This window comes from Condylura cristata, unplaced genomic scaffold (genome assembly GCF_000260355.1).
Source record: "Condylura cristata isolate star-nosed mole 26May11 unplaced genomic scaffold, ConCri1.0 scaffold00026, whole genome shotgun sequence".
NCBI lineage: Eukaryota > Metazoa > Chordata > Mammalia > Eulipotyphla > Talpidae > Condylura > Condylura cristata.
In genome coordinates this window covers 9265669-9282206 of record NW_004567127.1, presented here as the reverse complement: position 1 = coordinate 9282206, position 16538 = coordinate 9265669, and the positions used below count along the sequence as shown (strand labels likewise).

General features: G+C 48.2%; 1 protein-coding gene across 1 annotated transcript in view; it reads right to left on the bottom strand.

Moving 5' to 3' along the window:
• Positions 1–291: 291 nt before the first annotated feature.
• The window catches only part of SORT1 (sortilin 1), a 36229-nt gene continuing 19982 nt past the window's right edge, over positions 292–16538 (bottom strand). The window contains exons 9-19 of the mRNA XM_004689699.2: positions 15619–15774; positions 13557–13663; positions 11021–11123; positions 10550–10718; positions 9793–9983; positions 7379–7568; positions 6724–6840; positions 6105–6213; positions 4147–4253; positions 3777–3900; positions 292–3594 (exon numbers count right to left, since the gene is read on the bottom strand). Of these exons, the coding sequence (XP_004689756.1) occupies positions 3580–3594; positions 3777–3900; positions 4147–4253; positions 6105–6213; positions 6724–6840; positions 7379–7568; positions 9793–9983; positions 10550–10718; positions 11021–11123; positions 13557–13663; positions 15619–15774 (1388 nt within the window). The 3' untranslated portion in view covers positions 292–3579. The remainder of the gene's footprint in view (positions 3595–3776; positions 3901–4146; positions 4254–6104; positions 6214–6723; positions 6841–7378; positions 7569–9792; positions 9984–10549; positions 10719–11020; positions 11124–13556; positions 13664–15618; positions 15775–16538) is intronic.

The following is a 16538-nucleotide window of genomic DNA, read 5'->3' as shown; positions in this document are numbered from 1 at the left end:
TATATATATATATATATAAAGGTATGGGTTAGTTTGTTATTCTATAAAAACAAGGATGCTAAGATGTACTTGTGCGAAAAAACGCATACCGCAAGTTGTTGAAGACAATTTCAAATTAATGTTCTGGTTCTTATTTTTATTATGCAATGTGACCAAGAAGTCAGCATGCTCCTGCTGTTACCTCCCACGAGGGCCAGGCATGGGCTCTGCCAGGGCAGACAGGTAGTGGGCGAAGGAATGAGAGCCACGCACCTGCTGAGGCCAGCACTGGAAACCTGCCCCCCCCCCCAATCACTCCATCCTCTGGCAAATCTGAAACTTTGGTTTTGTTCAAAGAAAATTAAGTCCAAGTTTATTTTCCTGCTTGACGGAATGTAGCAGCAAAGTGGAAAAGCTGAATCGCTTCCTAGTCTAGCGGATCTGCTCATTAGGCTTCATACGGCATCAGAGGCTGCTATGGGGGGGTGTGTGTGTGCAGGAGGCAGGGCTCTCTAGAGCTTTCCAGGAAGGAAAGCTGGATTTGATGGGAAGTGAGGGACGTGAGCCAGGCCGGCCCTGCCACCTGGGGTGGTCGTGGAAGGCCCTGCACCCGTCTACCACAGTATAGTGACGAGGCCAGGGGGCAGCGGCTACAGGTTAGGAAGCCAGCCCAGGAGTGCAGGTGCCAGCACATTGCTGATGTGTCAGACCAAGCCTGGGCAAGTAGAGCCAGGGGCAAATAGAGAGACACACAACGGAAAGCCACGTGGTGGCAGATGCCCACCTACAGCTGCCGCCACCCCCACGCTTGCTGCTGAGCAGTGCTCCCTTTCAAAGAACAGCCCAGCTGTGAGCATGTCTGCTCCCCAGTCTCACTGCAAACCACATGCCCCTTAGGCTCAAGACACCTGTCCCCGGAGCAGGAAGGATGGTGAGTTCTCCCCTGGGTGTTGGAACTCAGGCTACTTTGGATAGTCTGTATGTCTAGCTACCTTATGATGCAAAATTCTATTGCTGAAACTTCCAGAAATAATCTCTTCTGCTCCAGGAAGCCTGGGAATTTGCTTAACTTTCAAAGACAACGCTTGGAACCTCACACCAGTAAGAAAAATTAGAAATCATTTTGATCTTCGAAAGTGTAGTCTGTGTTACTCCCTGGCAGGGAGCAGGAGTTTGTGAGTGACTAGCCGATGCAGAAACCCTGCTAACTGGCCAGGGCTGGGGCGTGGGAGGGGGGACTCCCCAGTGGTGGCCCCACTCCTGAACCCTTAATGGGACCCCCGGGAGGAGAAAGGCAGTTTCCAAACACATGTTCAAGATTACCACTATTTTAATTTTTAGCCATGAAATAACTGTTCACTCATATGGCAAAGTGCTAAATACTGCTCTGAGAGATGCCCGGCCCTGTCCTGAGAGGAGCCAGCCAGACCCAGGCAGGGTCTGCTGGGGCGCTCAGCAGGGCATTAACCTTTTTGTCTCCTACAGACAGCAGACTGGCATTCCTCATAACGACACAATGTTTGCGCTCAGTATCAGTCATCGTTCCAAAAAATGGAGATTCCAACCCCGTTTTCCAAAAAATGGCATTTAAAGAAATTCGTTAAGAATGTGAGAATTCAGATGACATGATGCAGGTGACAGTTTCTGGACATTGCCAGGTTCTACAGACGTCAGATGTCTTCGGAGGACCAGTCTTCTCTTTAGAGAATATGAACCTTCCTACATTTTACAATGAAGCCGGGACTCCCGCAGGTACAGAGGCCCACGCGTGGGGAGCAGTGTTGTGTGTGTGGGGGTGTCTTCTCTGGGCATCGGCTTGCTCTGGGCAGGAGGTGATGGGGCCAGGGCCGCCACTCATCATCTGTGAGCTGGTGAGTCTTTGGAATTATTTTAATTAAAAAAATATGCAAAACAAATGTGCTTTTCCTAAAAGACTAGTGCTTTGGCTCTAACAAGTATTAATTCTCATCGCCAAAACAGCCCTAAGTTCATTTCTAACTGAAGCTCCCTGACTTGTTTAATTTTACTGCAGCTACGAAGTCTCTAAAATTCTCCATGCGCTCCCTCCCCCACCTCCCCTGCTGCTGTTAATGCATTCTGGAGAGGAGAGAACTTAGCCATCTGCTCACACAGTCTGATAAAAGTTAATTTGGCACATTTGCTTTTTACTGACTTTCTAGCCATAAAATAAACTAGCAGCAAAATGGCATTTACCAAAGGCTCTTCTGATCACTCATAATCATTGGGAGAAACTGTGACCTGCACAGAAGACTAAGATGAAAACTTACTACACTACACTCCTATATAGCAAATATTCAAGCTGTATTCAAACTACTGCAGTCTTCCATTACCACGTGACACCCCCAGCTCACTCTATTCCATAATCCACTTAATTTAAAAAATGTCAAATGGAAAACTTCCCCAATTTAAAAACATGAGCTCAATGTGTCATACAAAGCATCAGCTAGAGTGGAAGTATGTTTTAATTTGATTCATGCCAAAGTTCCATGCCAGTAAATTACTTGGCAAAGCTGGGGAAGTGGGGTGAGGAGAGTCTGCTAATAAAATTCTCATCTTTTTTTTTTTTTTTAAAGCCTATAAATCTAAAACCACATTCTAGTTCTGGCTCCTTGTACCACCACCATCACCTAAGAGGAAGCAGATGAGCAGCCGTTACCATGAGTGACCAGGAGCCCACATGATTGGAGGGGAAGCGGAAGAGGGTGAGGGCCAGCTCTTGCGGGTGCGCCATGCACACCGCCATCAGCCCAAGCTGGCGCACAGAGCTGGGCATGCACCCAGGCAGCCGACCTTGAACAAATCCCTGGCACACGCACAAAGTGGCTTGAGAGGCGTCAGAAGAAGCAAGACTCTCCCTTTCAGTAGGTGCGACGTCTAGTCAACTCTCTGCTGCTCCCTTCCTCCCACCCCAAGTTAAAAATATTGCCCTTTACTTTTCCTGATTTAGTGTTTTGGAAGCACATGGTTAAGTTAGTTGCCAAAGTGCAATTAGCAAGGGCACTGCCTATTGAAAAGGGAAAACCACTGTGGCCTGTGGTCCCTGAAAATAGGGGGACAAGCAGGGTCAGTGTGTGCAGCGGGTGTGCAATGCTGCAGCCCCGGAAGGGAGGGGCTGCCCAGGCGGTGCCAGTTACTGTGGCCTCTGCGCTCATCTCTGCAGCTGCTCTGCCACCAGCGGAGCCCAGGGCCAGCATCGGGACAGTCGAGCTGGGGTGACAGGTGCCCCGCGGAAAGGGCGTGCAGCACATGCAAGCGTGGGGTTAGTCACACTTTCCCTTCAACATCCATTCTGTTTCCCTTAAGAACCAAAACCAAACAGCTTATGTTTTGCAGAAAGACAGAAGTAGAAACAAACAGTTAAAGAATTAAAAATTACCCCCCCTTTGCAGAGCCAATTGTGAGTGTTTAGGGTCCCCCCTGCATTTCTTTAGTGAAGGTCCTTTTGGCTTTGACGGAAGCAGCAGAAACAGAGCTGGGTCCCTTGCAAAGGGAAATTTATTTCCCTAAGTTGGAACCACAGGGAGTGTAAGAGGTACTGTGGTTCCACCATCCACGCTTGGTCCCAGCTCCCTCGAGGAGCTATTCCAGGAGATCCTGCAAAGACAGACACAGGCCATGTTATTTGCAGGTGGACGGGTTCCTGGTAAAAACCTGGCCGGGGGCGGCCAACCCTCGGCGCCCTTAAGTTACTGCTTCTAGCTTTATCCCCTCTTGGTAGCGCCCGCACTGGCGAGGGCCAGGGGAAGAGTCACCTTTGCCCGTACTTAGGCCCTCACCTCATCTGAGTCATCATGATAACCGCTTTTATCAGCGTGCGAAGCCGTGTCCAAAGCGTCGGCGCCGTCCACGCCGTTGGCCTCCGCGTGCTGCTGCAGCACAGAGTACCTGTGCACCAGGAACCTGCGGGGAGACCGCGGTTAGCCCCTCGTGGTTAGGGGGCGCACTTCTAGAGGCCGGCAGGCTTTCCGCATTTAGTGCGCACAGCGGGCCGAGCCACACAAACAGGAAGCATAACCCACAGATTTGTCTTGATGTTTCAAGAACTTCAACTAGCAAAGTTTTTGCCAAGAAGAGACTCCCCCAGATGCCCCTGGCTGACTTTCTGGTTCGAGTGCAGTTCCTCTGAGCCCCTTCCGAGGTCCTTACCTGCCCCCACAGACGTACTTCTTCACAAGGAGCACCCCGGCTATGACCGTGACCAGCATCAATCCCACAGTGGCCAGGATAATCGGAACAGAATTTGACTTGGAGCTCTTGATAAACGAAACACAATCACAATTTTAGGTGTGTATGGTCTAGGACTGAGTTCAAAGAGGCTGCTCATTCACTTCATTTCTCGGTGAATAATCTACAGTCTCCAGGCATTTACCTGCGGTAATTTTCTGATCCCCCAATCCGACCATCTCATTTCTACCAGAGGATCACAGCTGCCTCCCCTCCCCCACCAAGTGCCAGCTGCTCTGAAGCAGTCAGAATGCTGCAAACCCAGGCCAAGTGACAAGGGCAGCCTTGGAATTGTCTAGATCAAATGGCAACTGTGACTGTCCACAGCATCACCAGGAAGAAGTTGTGCAGTGCTAGACCAGGACACCAGGGCTTCTTTTTTTAACCTGTGTTTTTTTCCCCCCACTTTAAAAAAATAATATAATCGTTTATTTTTACATTATTTTGTGCCTTTTCCCATCTCAGTTGTAATACCCGTGGGTTTCCCACCACCAATTTACCGTGTGTCATCACCATGGTTCAGTGCACTTCCCCCCACCCCATTTTTTATCCCATTCCCCACCCCACCTCTGTAAAATGTCTCTGGTATATAGTTGTTCATTATTATTATTATTTTCTCCCCTGGTCATTTATGCTCCTGCTATGAGTGAAACCATCCAGTATTTTTCCTTTTCTTTCTGGCTTATCTCACTAAGCATGATCCCTTCCAGCTCCATTCATGTTGCTGCAAAAGGCATGAGTTTATCTTTTTTGGTTGCTGAGTAATATTCCACTGTGTATATGTACCACATCTTTTTAATCCAGTCATCTACTTTTGGGCATTTGGGTTGATTCCATGTCTTTCCTATTGTACATAACACAGCAATAAACATGTGGGTGCAGGTGTCTTTTTGAATCAGTATTTTTGTGTCTTCTGGGTAGATACCTAGGAGTGGGATTGCTGGGTCATATGGAAGCTCCATTTTTAGCAGTTTGAGAAACCTCCAAACAGTTTTCCATAGTGGTTGTACTAGTTTGCATTTTCACCAGCAGTCACCTGCTATATTTTTACAAGTAACTCTTTTTGTGTGAGTGTGACCTACCTGCCTCTGGGTGGGAGGTCAGGAATGTGTATTTTCAGTGTATTGAGGAGGAGACAGAGCTGGATTCTTGGGCTGGAGGGGTGTCCTGCACCTCAGAGACTGAGGACAGCACCGGGAGTGGCGGTGGTGGGAAGGAGGCATGTTCCCACAAAACACCTGCATGCTCTTCTCTCACTGCCTCCTTGCCTACACTGGTGAGGCCCTCATCTCCGCCACAGAGAGGGCAGGGGCTGCAGAGTCCCACTCACCCTCTCCTCCGAAAGGGACTAGGGTTACTGCCCCAGGCTCCTTGCTGGCCCACTGCTTCTTTATCAAGAGGCTCCTGCTTTGCCATAGCCTTGGTCCCAGCAAAGGGGGTGAGGGCTACACACAGGTAACTGCTTCTCCACCCAAAGCAGCCCCTACCTCATGGTCAGCTGGCCATCTCGAGCACCCTGCGTGACTCCGCACAGACCCACCCTCCGAGCCTGTGCTCTTCTCTTCCAGATGCTGGCCTTGGCAGCCAAACTTCTTGGGCTTCCCCCCTAAATGACTCCGAGCCTCAGAAATAGCCTCAGTTCTACGCTTCTAAGACTTGGAACAACTTTACAGAGTGCCTCCCCCCCCCCACAAAAAATGCTCAGCAGGAGGTGCCTGCCTTTGTAGTAGGTGGCCCGCCTTCGTGCTCACGGCTACCCCGTGGGCGCTGCAGGGGCACTTTGGCCCCTCGTAGCCAGCGACACGGTGCCCGAGACTGGTTGTGACTCGACTAGCAGGACACAGACCTACTCTACCTAAGCCCGATCTCCCTGGACATACCTGCTTTTTTGGACTTAAAAAGTTGCTCGTGCATTTCTTTTTCAAGTCTTTTACTTCGCGAACTGGATTCACTCCTTCCTGGCATTTGTCTCCTGGAATCTTCCGGTACCTGAAAGGAAGAAAAACTTTAACAAAGTACAACAAGATTCTGTTTCTGGATTCTTGCCTATTTTCCAAAGACAACATCTAAAAGTAGAAGAGAAGCTTCTCATCCTGACGCCACCTTTCAGGGCTGAGGGAAGGCCCACAGGATGGTGGTCAGGGGACAGGCCTGTCCTTCGCCTTAAGTGACTCCTGCAGAGCTCACACCAAGGAAAGCATGTAATGCGGGGCAGCCCTGGGAGGGCGCCTCTCAGGAGAAGGAGGTGACGAGCTCTTCCAGGAGGCACTTTAAGTCAAAATTAACTCCGTTCCTCAGTTTTGTGCTAGTGTTGACAGACACACAATGGGCTGGTGGTTATGTCAGACATAGGGATTACAGAACACTTCCATCCTTGTGTTAGACAGTGTTTTTCTGGAGTTTTCTAAAGTATCATGCAGCTCCAGGTGGAGAGCAGCAGCATTCCAGCCTGAACACGGTGCTTCCTCGGCCGCAATGAGGGAGAAGCGGCCAGCTCACCCATTCGTTGTTAGCTGCTCTTCTCTTCCGTACAGGCAAAACTCTAGGTCATGGCCCTTCAGTTCTGGCTGTTCCACACACTTGGAGTCATTTTCTGGACGGAAGTAGCCAAAATCACTGCAAGAGTCAGCAAATAAAGTACCTTTCAAAGCTGCTGAAAGACAGAAGCCACAAACGATGAGGCGCTATGTGGGCAGTGGACGGTTCCTACGCCAGCCTTGGGCGGCTGGGGCGCCACCCAGGGAGACCAGCACTGACCAAGGCCCCCAGGGGCACAGAGACTGGGCGCGCTTTCCCGGGGCGATGAGCTGACAGGCTGGGCCTCTGGACTCAGGGCTATGAAGTGCGTCCCTGTGGAGGCCCAGGGCGCCAGGCTCCCGGCTAGGTGGGATGGACAGACAGCAGCTCTTGTCCCGCAGGGCTGGGACAGCGCCTGGGACAGGCCGCAGCAGAGCACCGGGCCAGCACGGCCTCGAGGAGCCCAGCCCTCGCGCAGTGCAATGCCATCTGTCGGCGCCTAACAGCCCTGCTCCCGCTTCTGGTCAGCAGCCCAGCTCCACTCTTGGGGAGGAGAGCGGAGACCACCCAGCACCGTGGCCTGTCGGCCCTGCGAGACGGGACGCGGGAGGGCGCGGGGCGCTGCGCGGGGCTGTACCAGAGGAAGTCCTCCAGGGAGCAGGGGCAGACCGACGGCTGCTTGGCCACCACGTAGTCCCGGCCGTTCTGGCAGACGGCCGCCTTGCGCAGGCGCAGGTACTGCTCCTTGTAGCCCAGGATGCAGCCGTCCCCGGAGTCCCCGGGGTCTGTGGAGTGAGCCAGCCACACGGTGTAGTCCTTCTCCTCACCTAGAGCACAGGCAGGCTGTTCAGGAAGCGGCCTGGCGCAGAGCGCGGCCACACCAGGGGCGGCGGCGGCCCCCTCACGGCGCAGCGAGAGCAGCGTTGGGGCGCCCGCGCACGGCCTTCCCTGGGCCTGGGGCCTGTTCCCGCCGCGGCCCTCTGAGGCCTACAGCAGCCTTGTGGGTTCCGCCTGCCGAGGGAGCTGCCCTGGAGGCCCCTTCCAGGCCCAGGGAGCAGCCCAGCTCTGGCTGCAGGTCCCTTCCTCAGGACAGTGGCCCCGCGAGCCGGTTTGCTCCAACAGAAAGGGAAACATTCTCTTTCGAGACTTTTAACGCGAGTCAGCCAGCTCTCAGGTGAAGACTGCCGGCGTCAGTTAGCTAGCTGAGTATCTTGCCTCTCGCACTCCTGGAAAAGTGACTCCAAAGGTGTGAACTAAAGGCGGTGGGTTAGGTTTTCATCCTCTGGGGTATGAACACCAGCACAGGGGCTGTTAAAGAGCAGACACTTAACAAATCTTAGAATGACATCAAACTTCAGGGGAAACTCGAGGGCTGCCTGCTGAGGGGAAATTCGAGAGCCAGCGCCTTTATAGCCTTCTTAATGAACTGAGAACATAATGGCTGTCTGGTGTTAAATCTCATTTAAAAATCTAGTAGGAAAGTAAGGTCCAAACCGGGGGTGTCTGCCTCCTCCTGGAGTCATTTAACTAGTGTTCTAACATCTCGGACCCACGGTGCTATCCAGAAGCCAGGACCAAAATTCAGCAAAGCATCTTGAAACCTTGTCTTCTCTCATATTACTCTAACATGTTACTACAGGGCACACATAGTCACTTATTCTCCAGTACTTTTTCTTTTTTAGATTTATTTATTTATGCATACAAGAACTGGGGTACAGGACAGAGGTACAGAGTGGAAAACAGGTAGATCTCCTGAAATACACTGCTGAGGGAAGCAGAGGGTGAGACAGGAGAGGTCTGCTGCACCCTGTGGGTCACCTCTGGGGTCAGGGATCGAACTCATGCTGCAGGGGCTGCACACAGCCTCACAGTGCTGTGCCTCAAACCCTTGCACCACCAGGGAGGCCCCAGTACTTTTTCTCTTATCCACCATATTTTTCAGTACAATGTCAGAACCTTTGGTACTGGGGCTGGGTTTGATTCTGTAGATACACCTTCCCATAAACATTCTAACCCCTTTGCTGAAGCCGTTTTCTGGGCCTTTAAACATGCCTTCTAATTTGAAGTAACTGGACTCAGAAGTGGTCAGTGTGGGCTTGATGACTGCCCAGTCGCCTTTTAAGAGCCTCAGTCATGACTGACACTCAAGCCAAAACTCTCTTTAAAAACTTGCTCACTTTAGGGCCCTCCCTGGTGGCACAGCAGGTTGAAGCACTGCACTAAGAAGCTAAAGCCACTTCAGCATAAGTTCGATCCCCACCCTGGAGGTGACCTGCATGGCACGGCAGACCTTTCCTGACCCTCCAGCTCCAGCTGCTCCCCTCAGCAGTGTACTTTGTCAGTCTGTCTCTGCTGAATCCTCTCACCGCCCCTGCACCTCTGGTCTGTACTCCAGTTCTGTATGTATGTATAAATAAATAAATCCTAAAAAAAAAACAAAAAACTTGCTCACTTTAACAGTTTTGACAAGGGACACACTTAATTAGATGTTCTTTGCACTTCAAGTTTTCTCTGTAAGTTTCTGCTGGTAATCATTGGTCAAAATCCTGAAATGTAATTTTAGATAAACATAAGCATGTGTTAATCTTACAAGCAGAAAAAAACGTTAAGGCGCTCCACCCGGCAAAGCTGAATGGCAGCCTTCGACAGGGTGCTGATGTGAACTGAGGCTGACTATAAGGGTAAGTGCAACTTATATAACAGATTTTGAAGACTCAGAGAAAAAGAATGCAGATTATATCATTAATAATTAATATTGCTTACGTGTTGAAATAATACTTGGTATGTACTGAGATGAACATATTTTTAAAATTAATTTTACCTCTAAAAAATAATTTAAATTACATATATGGCCCTCATCTTAATTATCTTGGACAGGGCTGGTCCAAAGAACTGCTTTTCTAATACCATTTTGATGACCCCAAAAGGAAAATCTTTTAACTGTCTTTCATGTGAATTTTCTTATCCCAGCTAAAAGAAATTAAACCAGATTGGTTATTTAGGAAAATGGGTTCACAAATTTCTGGTAGAAAGGTCAGAGGCAATACTCACAGTTCCTTTCAAGAATATCTTTAAAATCGATGGTATAGGACACCCACTGGCGCGTCAGGAAAGACTCCGTGAAGCCCCAAATGCTGATGTTCATGGACCTAGCTCCAGGCTCCGAGGCTAAGCCAGTGAAGTAGATGGGCTCCCTGGTGAAGGTGTAGGTTTTCCAGCACTGGCCTTCGTCTGTGGAATACCTGAGACACAGTCAGGAAGGCCGTGACAGGGTTAGCATCTGTGGCCATGTCGGGAAACGTCTGGCGCTTGGAACACAGACATACCTCGCATCTAGGTGATGGCTGGCTGACTGGCAACTTCTAGTACTTAATAATACTGTTTAGTGTCATGCTAACAGGGTAGGAGAAAGAAATTTACTCAAGGAGCACGTAAAAAAACAATTCCTGTATAAAAAGTCTTTCCGGAAAAGAAGATGCCGACCCAGGGAAGTGGGCTCCCAAGTCAACAAACAAAATGTATTTTATAAAATTTAGAGCAGTTCCCATCCTGAGTATTTAAAAACTTCCACAACATTCTTGTGAAGAATATTTTTAAAAAGTGATGAAATGTGTTAGCCAGACACAGTCAGAGGGAAGAAAAGCTATGCAAACTGAGTTATTCTACATGCATTCCCTTCAAGAACATGCCCCCTAGTTCTGTAGGGTGCTTAATTTTGGATCAGGGTCCATAACTCCCCCCCAACAAACTTGAGGACACCCCAACTGCCCTCTCTGCAGTGGGGCGGAGGAGCTGAGCTCATGCATACTTAATCACATTGATAGGATGGCTGCTGTGCTCGATGGCCACGATGATGCCTCCGGAATCCAGGATAGTGTAATAGTGGGGTCCTTCCAGGATCTTCAACCAGGAGTAACCCCCGTCATCCGAGAGGTACACGTCTGGGACCATCACTGAGATGGCATCCCCCACGCTGCCTGCAACACAATCCACCCCATCAGCAAAGAAACAGATTTACTGCTGGGAGAGTAACTGAATAGATTTATCCTGATTATGCCCCATCGTGCCATTTATAATAGGAAAAATGGCCACTGAAAGTTTGGGGCAGGGGAAGCCATGTTGTCTCTCTGATGGGAGTTTATGAAAGACCCGAAATATCATGGTCATGCAAGAAATTCTACAAGAAACTGCACAGCCAGCTATGGCACGGCCTGCGACGCCTTGGGGTTCAGGCTGAGGCTGCGGCCACCCTGGCCTGCAGCGAGGAGGGGCTGCTTACCATGAGCGATGACGATGCCCACGGCATTGGGCTCCGAGAGCGGGGCCATAGGGACGTTGAGCTTCTGGGAGATGCTATAGGACGCGTGAATATGAAGGCTACACTGTGAAGAGAAATCAAAACTTAGATTAAAATCAAAGGTCCAGTCATCTCACAGAGCCTTCTCATAGGTGTTAAACTTAAGGGAGGCCTCATGGGGAAACTCTGTGTCTCTTTAATACACACTCAGTGAAACCTGCCACCAGCCATTTTTAAATGTACAGCCCAGTACAGTAAGTGCATCAACTGTTACACAACCATCACCACCATCCACCTCCAGAATATTTTCATCCTACAAAACAGAAACTCTTCCTGTTAAACAACTCTCTCCCCACCCCACCCCCGCCCCCAGCCCTGAGCAACCCCATTCTATCTGTGTGTCTATGGAGCGGCTGGCTACCTGGGTGTCTCCCATAAATGGAGCCACATGGTATTTGGTTTTGGTGACCAGTGATTTCACTTAGCACAACACCCCTAGTTCCTCTTTGCTGCCACCAGTCAGAACCCTCTCTTTTGAAGGCTGCATAGTATTCTGCTGCGTGTGTACACAGTTTGCTTATTGATTCATCTGTCAAAACACACTTAAGTTTCTTCCACCTTTTGGCCATTATGAATAATGCTGTTTGTGAACGTGGGTGTGCAAGCATCTTCCTGAGGCCCAGATTTCAGTTCTTCAGGGTCTATACCCAGAAGTGTAAATTGCTAGTTCCCATGAAGGTCTACACTGAATTTTCTGAGGAACCACCACACTGCTTCCCATAAGTGGTTGTGCCATTTTTCACTCCCATGAACAGTGCCTAAGAGTTCTAATTTCTCCTTGGTTATTTTGGACTTTAAAAAAAATAGAGTCATCCTATCAGCTGTGAGGTGGTATCTCATGGTTGTGCTTTGCATTTCACTAGTAATTAGTGTTGTTGAACATCTTGTTGTATGCTTATTGGCCATTTAGAGAAATGTTTATTCAACTCTTATGTTATTTTTTCATTAGGATTTGTGTGTGTGGAGTGATGAGTTATAGGCTTAGTAGGAGATTCCTAATTCTAAAATACATCAGTATATTTGGAAATAAACAATGCAATTATTTCCTCACATGTAACTTTGGTTGATTTTTATTCCTGCATTATACTAAAGCCTCTGATTAATACTTAAAGTATGATTCCACATAAGTAAACTTGATGTACACTTGACATATTTCACTGTACAAGATGTGGTAGTGATTGGAAATCAGACCCAATCTGGTCTTTAAGAATATTTTTCAGAAATACATGGAGGTATAAAGCAGAATGGAAGTTAGTACTTTAGCGGAGGTTCAAATTGGTTAAAATGTCAATTTTAGGTCATGTGTATTTTACTCCAGTAAAAAAAGTTCAAGCAAGCTATTACTGAAATAAAGCAAAGGATGAGTTCAAATTCATGGCTCAGATTTCCATTAATCTTAACTGGGTGGGTGTGGGGGGAGGCACAGCTCCCCCAGGATAATGTGGGCAAGGTAACATTGGGGGTGCATGCAGGGGCTCCGGGAGCAGCAGAAGGTAAAACAGGGGCGACATCCATGAAAAAAATGTGAAATGACAACGAAAAGGCAGGCGGGGTGGACTGGACCTCCACCACCACGCCAGAGGCACATCTCAGGTGTCGAGGAGCCAGAGGCAAGCCAGGGTGCCGCTCCTGGAGGCTGCCATGGGAGGGCAGGCGCAGGGCAGTCAGCGAGGGGAGGAAAGAGGGGTGGAGGGAGAGCAGAGGTGGGCAGGTGCGCTTATGTCGCTGTCTGAGGTTTTTAAAACAAAACCAGAACGCCTGGCCCGCAACAGCAGAGAGGGCTCCACCACAGGGCTGAGGAGTGCTTGAGAGCTGCCAACACCTTCGTTTTTTGAAGAGAAGTTCCAGGGTTCAGCTAAGCACCTCTTAAATTTGTGTCTGTAAGAGCCAGGCACAAAGGTGTTTTCTTTCTCTTTTTTCTTGCTTGTCAAGACCTGTCACTCTTGCAATCCGGGACCCCCTGCAACGCCTTTGTTTTCTAGTTCTCGGACTCCCCTCAGGGGGACCAGCTGTGCTGTCAGGGCCTGGTCCTCCTCACACCCATCAGCGGGGGAACCCAGGTGGGGTGGTGCAGCTCCCCTCTCCCACCTGTTCAGCCCAGCTCTGCCCTGCTCCTGACTGCTTGTCTCTGGCTTCTCAGTGCCAGCGCTACCACGCTGACTCCTAGCTAACCACCAGCCCACCTTCTGCCAGTTCTTTCATTCAGCAGTATAATGAAACACAAACTGTTAGCCTGCAGTTTTTTTCTTTGAAAGATGAATAATCCATAATATTTTCACTTTTTCACAGTTTCTAGTCCCTTCATTCTAAGTTAATGTCATTCTCTCATTTCCAAGTTTTCCAGCTTTAGCCATGCGCCCTTTATCAAGAACAAAACTTCATTCAAAAGCAACTGGTAAGAGCAGGACAGAACGGCTGCTTTGCTCCAAGTACACATGACAATTGGAGTAAAACAAACCTCATTCTTATTTTTTGCGGTAGCATCACATTCACTGTTTTCAGGCTTCCTCAGGTGCTTCCACCTTCCTCCTTGATCAAAAGTGATCATAGTCTGGATAGAGTTATCTGAATGGGAAAAGAATGACATTAAGCCTGATCCACTGGCAGCGCCCTCTTAAATTCACTGGTCGTGGCGTAACTCTCCTGAGCCCACGAACTGTCAGCACAACCCTGGAGGCCCGACAAAGTGGCTCCGTGTCGCTGAGTAACTGGCAGCAGCTCGGTGCGGAATTTGAACAGGCTTCCCCCCCGAACAGGGTCCACTCGTTCCAGAAATCACCAGAATGCTATTCGAGAGAGAGTCTGCTCGTCTCCTTACCAACACCACAGACTAGTAACACTCATTCTTCCTCGGTGCTCACTCGCCTTGAAGCAGAGTCTCGACGGGGAGGTATCCTAGACTTCACTCAGACAAAGTCATGGCACCAGGCTTATTTTAGGTAACCTCAATGTGTGTGCATGACTGTGAATTAAACATTCCTAATTTTTGTCTCTCCACTGTCCCATATCCTCTACCTGTTTTTCAATATCTTGAAGAGTTGCCAGTTTAAATTCAGAGGTAACATGCTTTCAGTTTTCCAAGGAAAATCAAACAAGAAAGGAAATTCATCTATTCAAGAATTATTTTAATGCTTGCCTTGTGAAAACTGTTGTGAGCCTTTGGGAATATATCAGTGAACAAAACAAACAAAACTCTGTGAGGCATACATTCTAGTAGAGTGAGACAAACACTAGACATTAAAATAAGCAAATTATATGTTAGGAAATAGGTGCTCCGGGGAAAAAACTTGCACAGAAAAAGAGGATTTGAGTGTGAGTGTGTGTGTGTGTATACAAGCATGCAAACCGAAATTCAAAATATGATTGTCAGGGTGGGTCTCCTTCAGAAAATAAAAAATACTCAAGGACACAAAGGGAGGTGTCAGCCTTGTAGCTGTGGGTACAGGTCTTGAAGCCACAGGTGTATAACTTGGTGTGTTTAAGAACTGGCAGAGGACGGGAGTGACCAGAAGAGAGAATGAAGAAGAGAAGGGTTGGAGGTGAGGTCAGAGAGTAAATAGAGGGTCATTATCACTTAGAACCTTGTAGAGCATTGCAAGATCTTCACAAAGTGATGACAGATACCTACCCCCACCCCACCACCAACAACAACAAAAACAAAGATAAACAAAAGCTTAAGAGTATTTGTGTATTACCCAAAAGCGGATGACTGGATTAAAAAGATGTGGTACATATACACAATGGAATATTACTCAGCAACCAAAAAAAAGAAACACATGTCTTTTGCAGCAACATAGATGGAGCTGGAAAAGATCATGCTTAGTGAAATTAGCCAGAAAGAAAAGAAAAAATACCAGATGGTTTCTGGAATATAACGGAACAGGCGAGAAAATAATGATAATATGAACAGCTATATTCCAGAGACATTTTGTGGAGGTGGAGTGGGGAGTGGGATCAAACATAGTGGGGGGGAGGGAAATGCACTGGACTATGGTGATGGCACATGGGTGATTTGGTTATGGGAAACCCAAGGGGATTGCAACAGAGATGGATGGAAAAATGCACAAAAATATGTAAAACTAAATTATTTTTTTAAAAAAAGAGTATTTGTGCATTGAAGTGCTTATTTGTATCAAAGGTAGGGTCCGCAGATCCTGGAGCAGAACCCACCAAGAATCCTGGCCTGTGACTGTTCTACCCACTACAAGGAGAAACGCTGAGAAGTGGCTTCTAGTGGGCTCATTCCTGTGGGCCTGAATTTAGACAAAGGCAAAAACACAGAAGCCAGATGAGCTTTCCCAAGAAAGATTTCTAGACACAGAAATCTATTTCTTTATCTGCTATTTCTTTGTTCTTTCTTGGTTCTGTTTGCCATACCTTACTTAAAATAGAGAGCAGAACTCACTTGGGGAGGGTTCCTGACTAAGTACATAGCACACTGGGGGTTAGGGAGGCCACCAGTCACCCCTAAAGCCTCAATGCCCAACACGTTCAGCTGAAAACAGCTGTGTCAAGCTCACCTTCCGAGAGGACACTTGTGATGAAGACGCCCCGGAGGGAGGTCACATTGGTGAAGTCTGTCTCTCCGCCAGTGGTGGTGTAGAGATGCCGGTCCAAAGACTTGGAATAGACAATGCCCCGGTCATCTGAGGTGAAGATCGTGCCAAAGCCGGTATCTGGAATAGGCAAACAAACAAAAACACTAAGTCTTAGGATGGAGCAGAGCGATGACGACAGTCTAACCGTTCACATGACTGCCTGCTCACATGGGCCGACTGCCTGGTGACTGAGGCACAGACCTGAGAGTCAATCAGCTTTGATATCAGCAACTTTACACCCAACTTTCATGCCAGTACCCAGCTTAGTGCCTAGAGTATGGCAAATGGTGAGTTTATTGACTGAATAAACTTCTGAAAAGCTCTTTCCAGATATATTTTGGTGGCAGGGGATGCACATTTAGATTCATGTATTACACATCTGTAAATCTTTACACCCTAGAACAATGCTTCAAAAACTCTGTGGTGAATGATCCATGTTTAAGTTTCTAATATGTCATAAACTCATACTTCTGCAAAGTAAAAATCACTAGGAAAATAAAATATAAAAGACAAAATATAACCCTCTGGTTTTTTTTTTTTATCATTACAGCCAATAGCTATACAATTACTCTGTCAAATGGCTGTAAGAGTTTCTAAATGGGGCATTCTTAGTGGTGCAATGGGTTAAGTGTCAGCACTATGAAGCTATCAGCAGCCACTATGGTGTAAGTTCGATCCCTGGCCAGGGAGCTGACCCACATGGCACAGCAGACCTCTCCTGCCCCAACCACTGTGCCTCTCAGCAGTGTATTTCAGTAGGTCTGACTGTTCTGACTGTTATGTCTCTGGTGAATCCTCTCACCCCTGGCATCTCTGGCCTATAACCCAGCTCTTGTATGTAT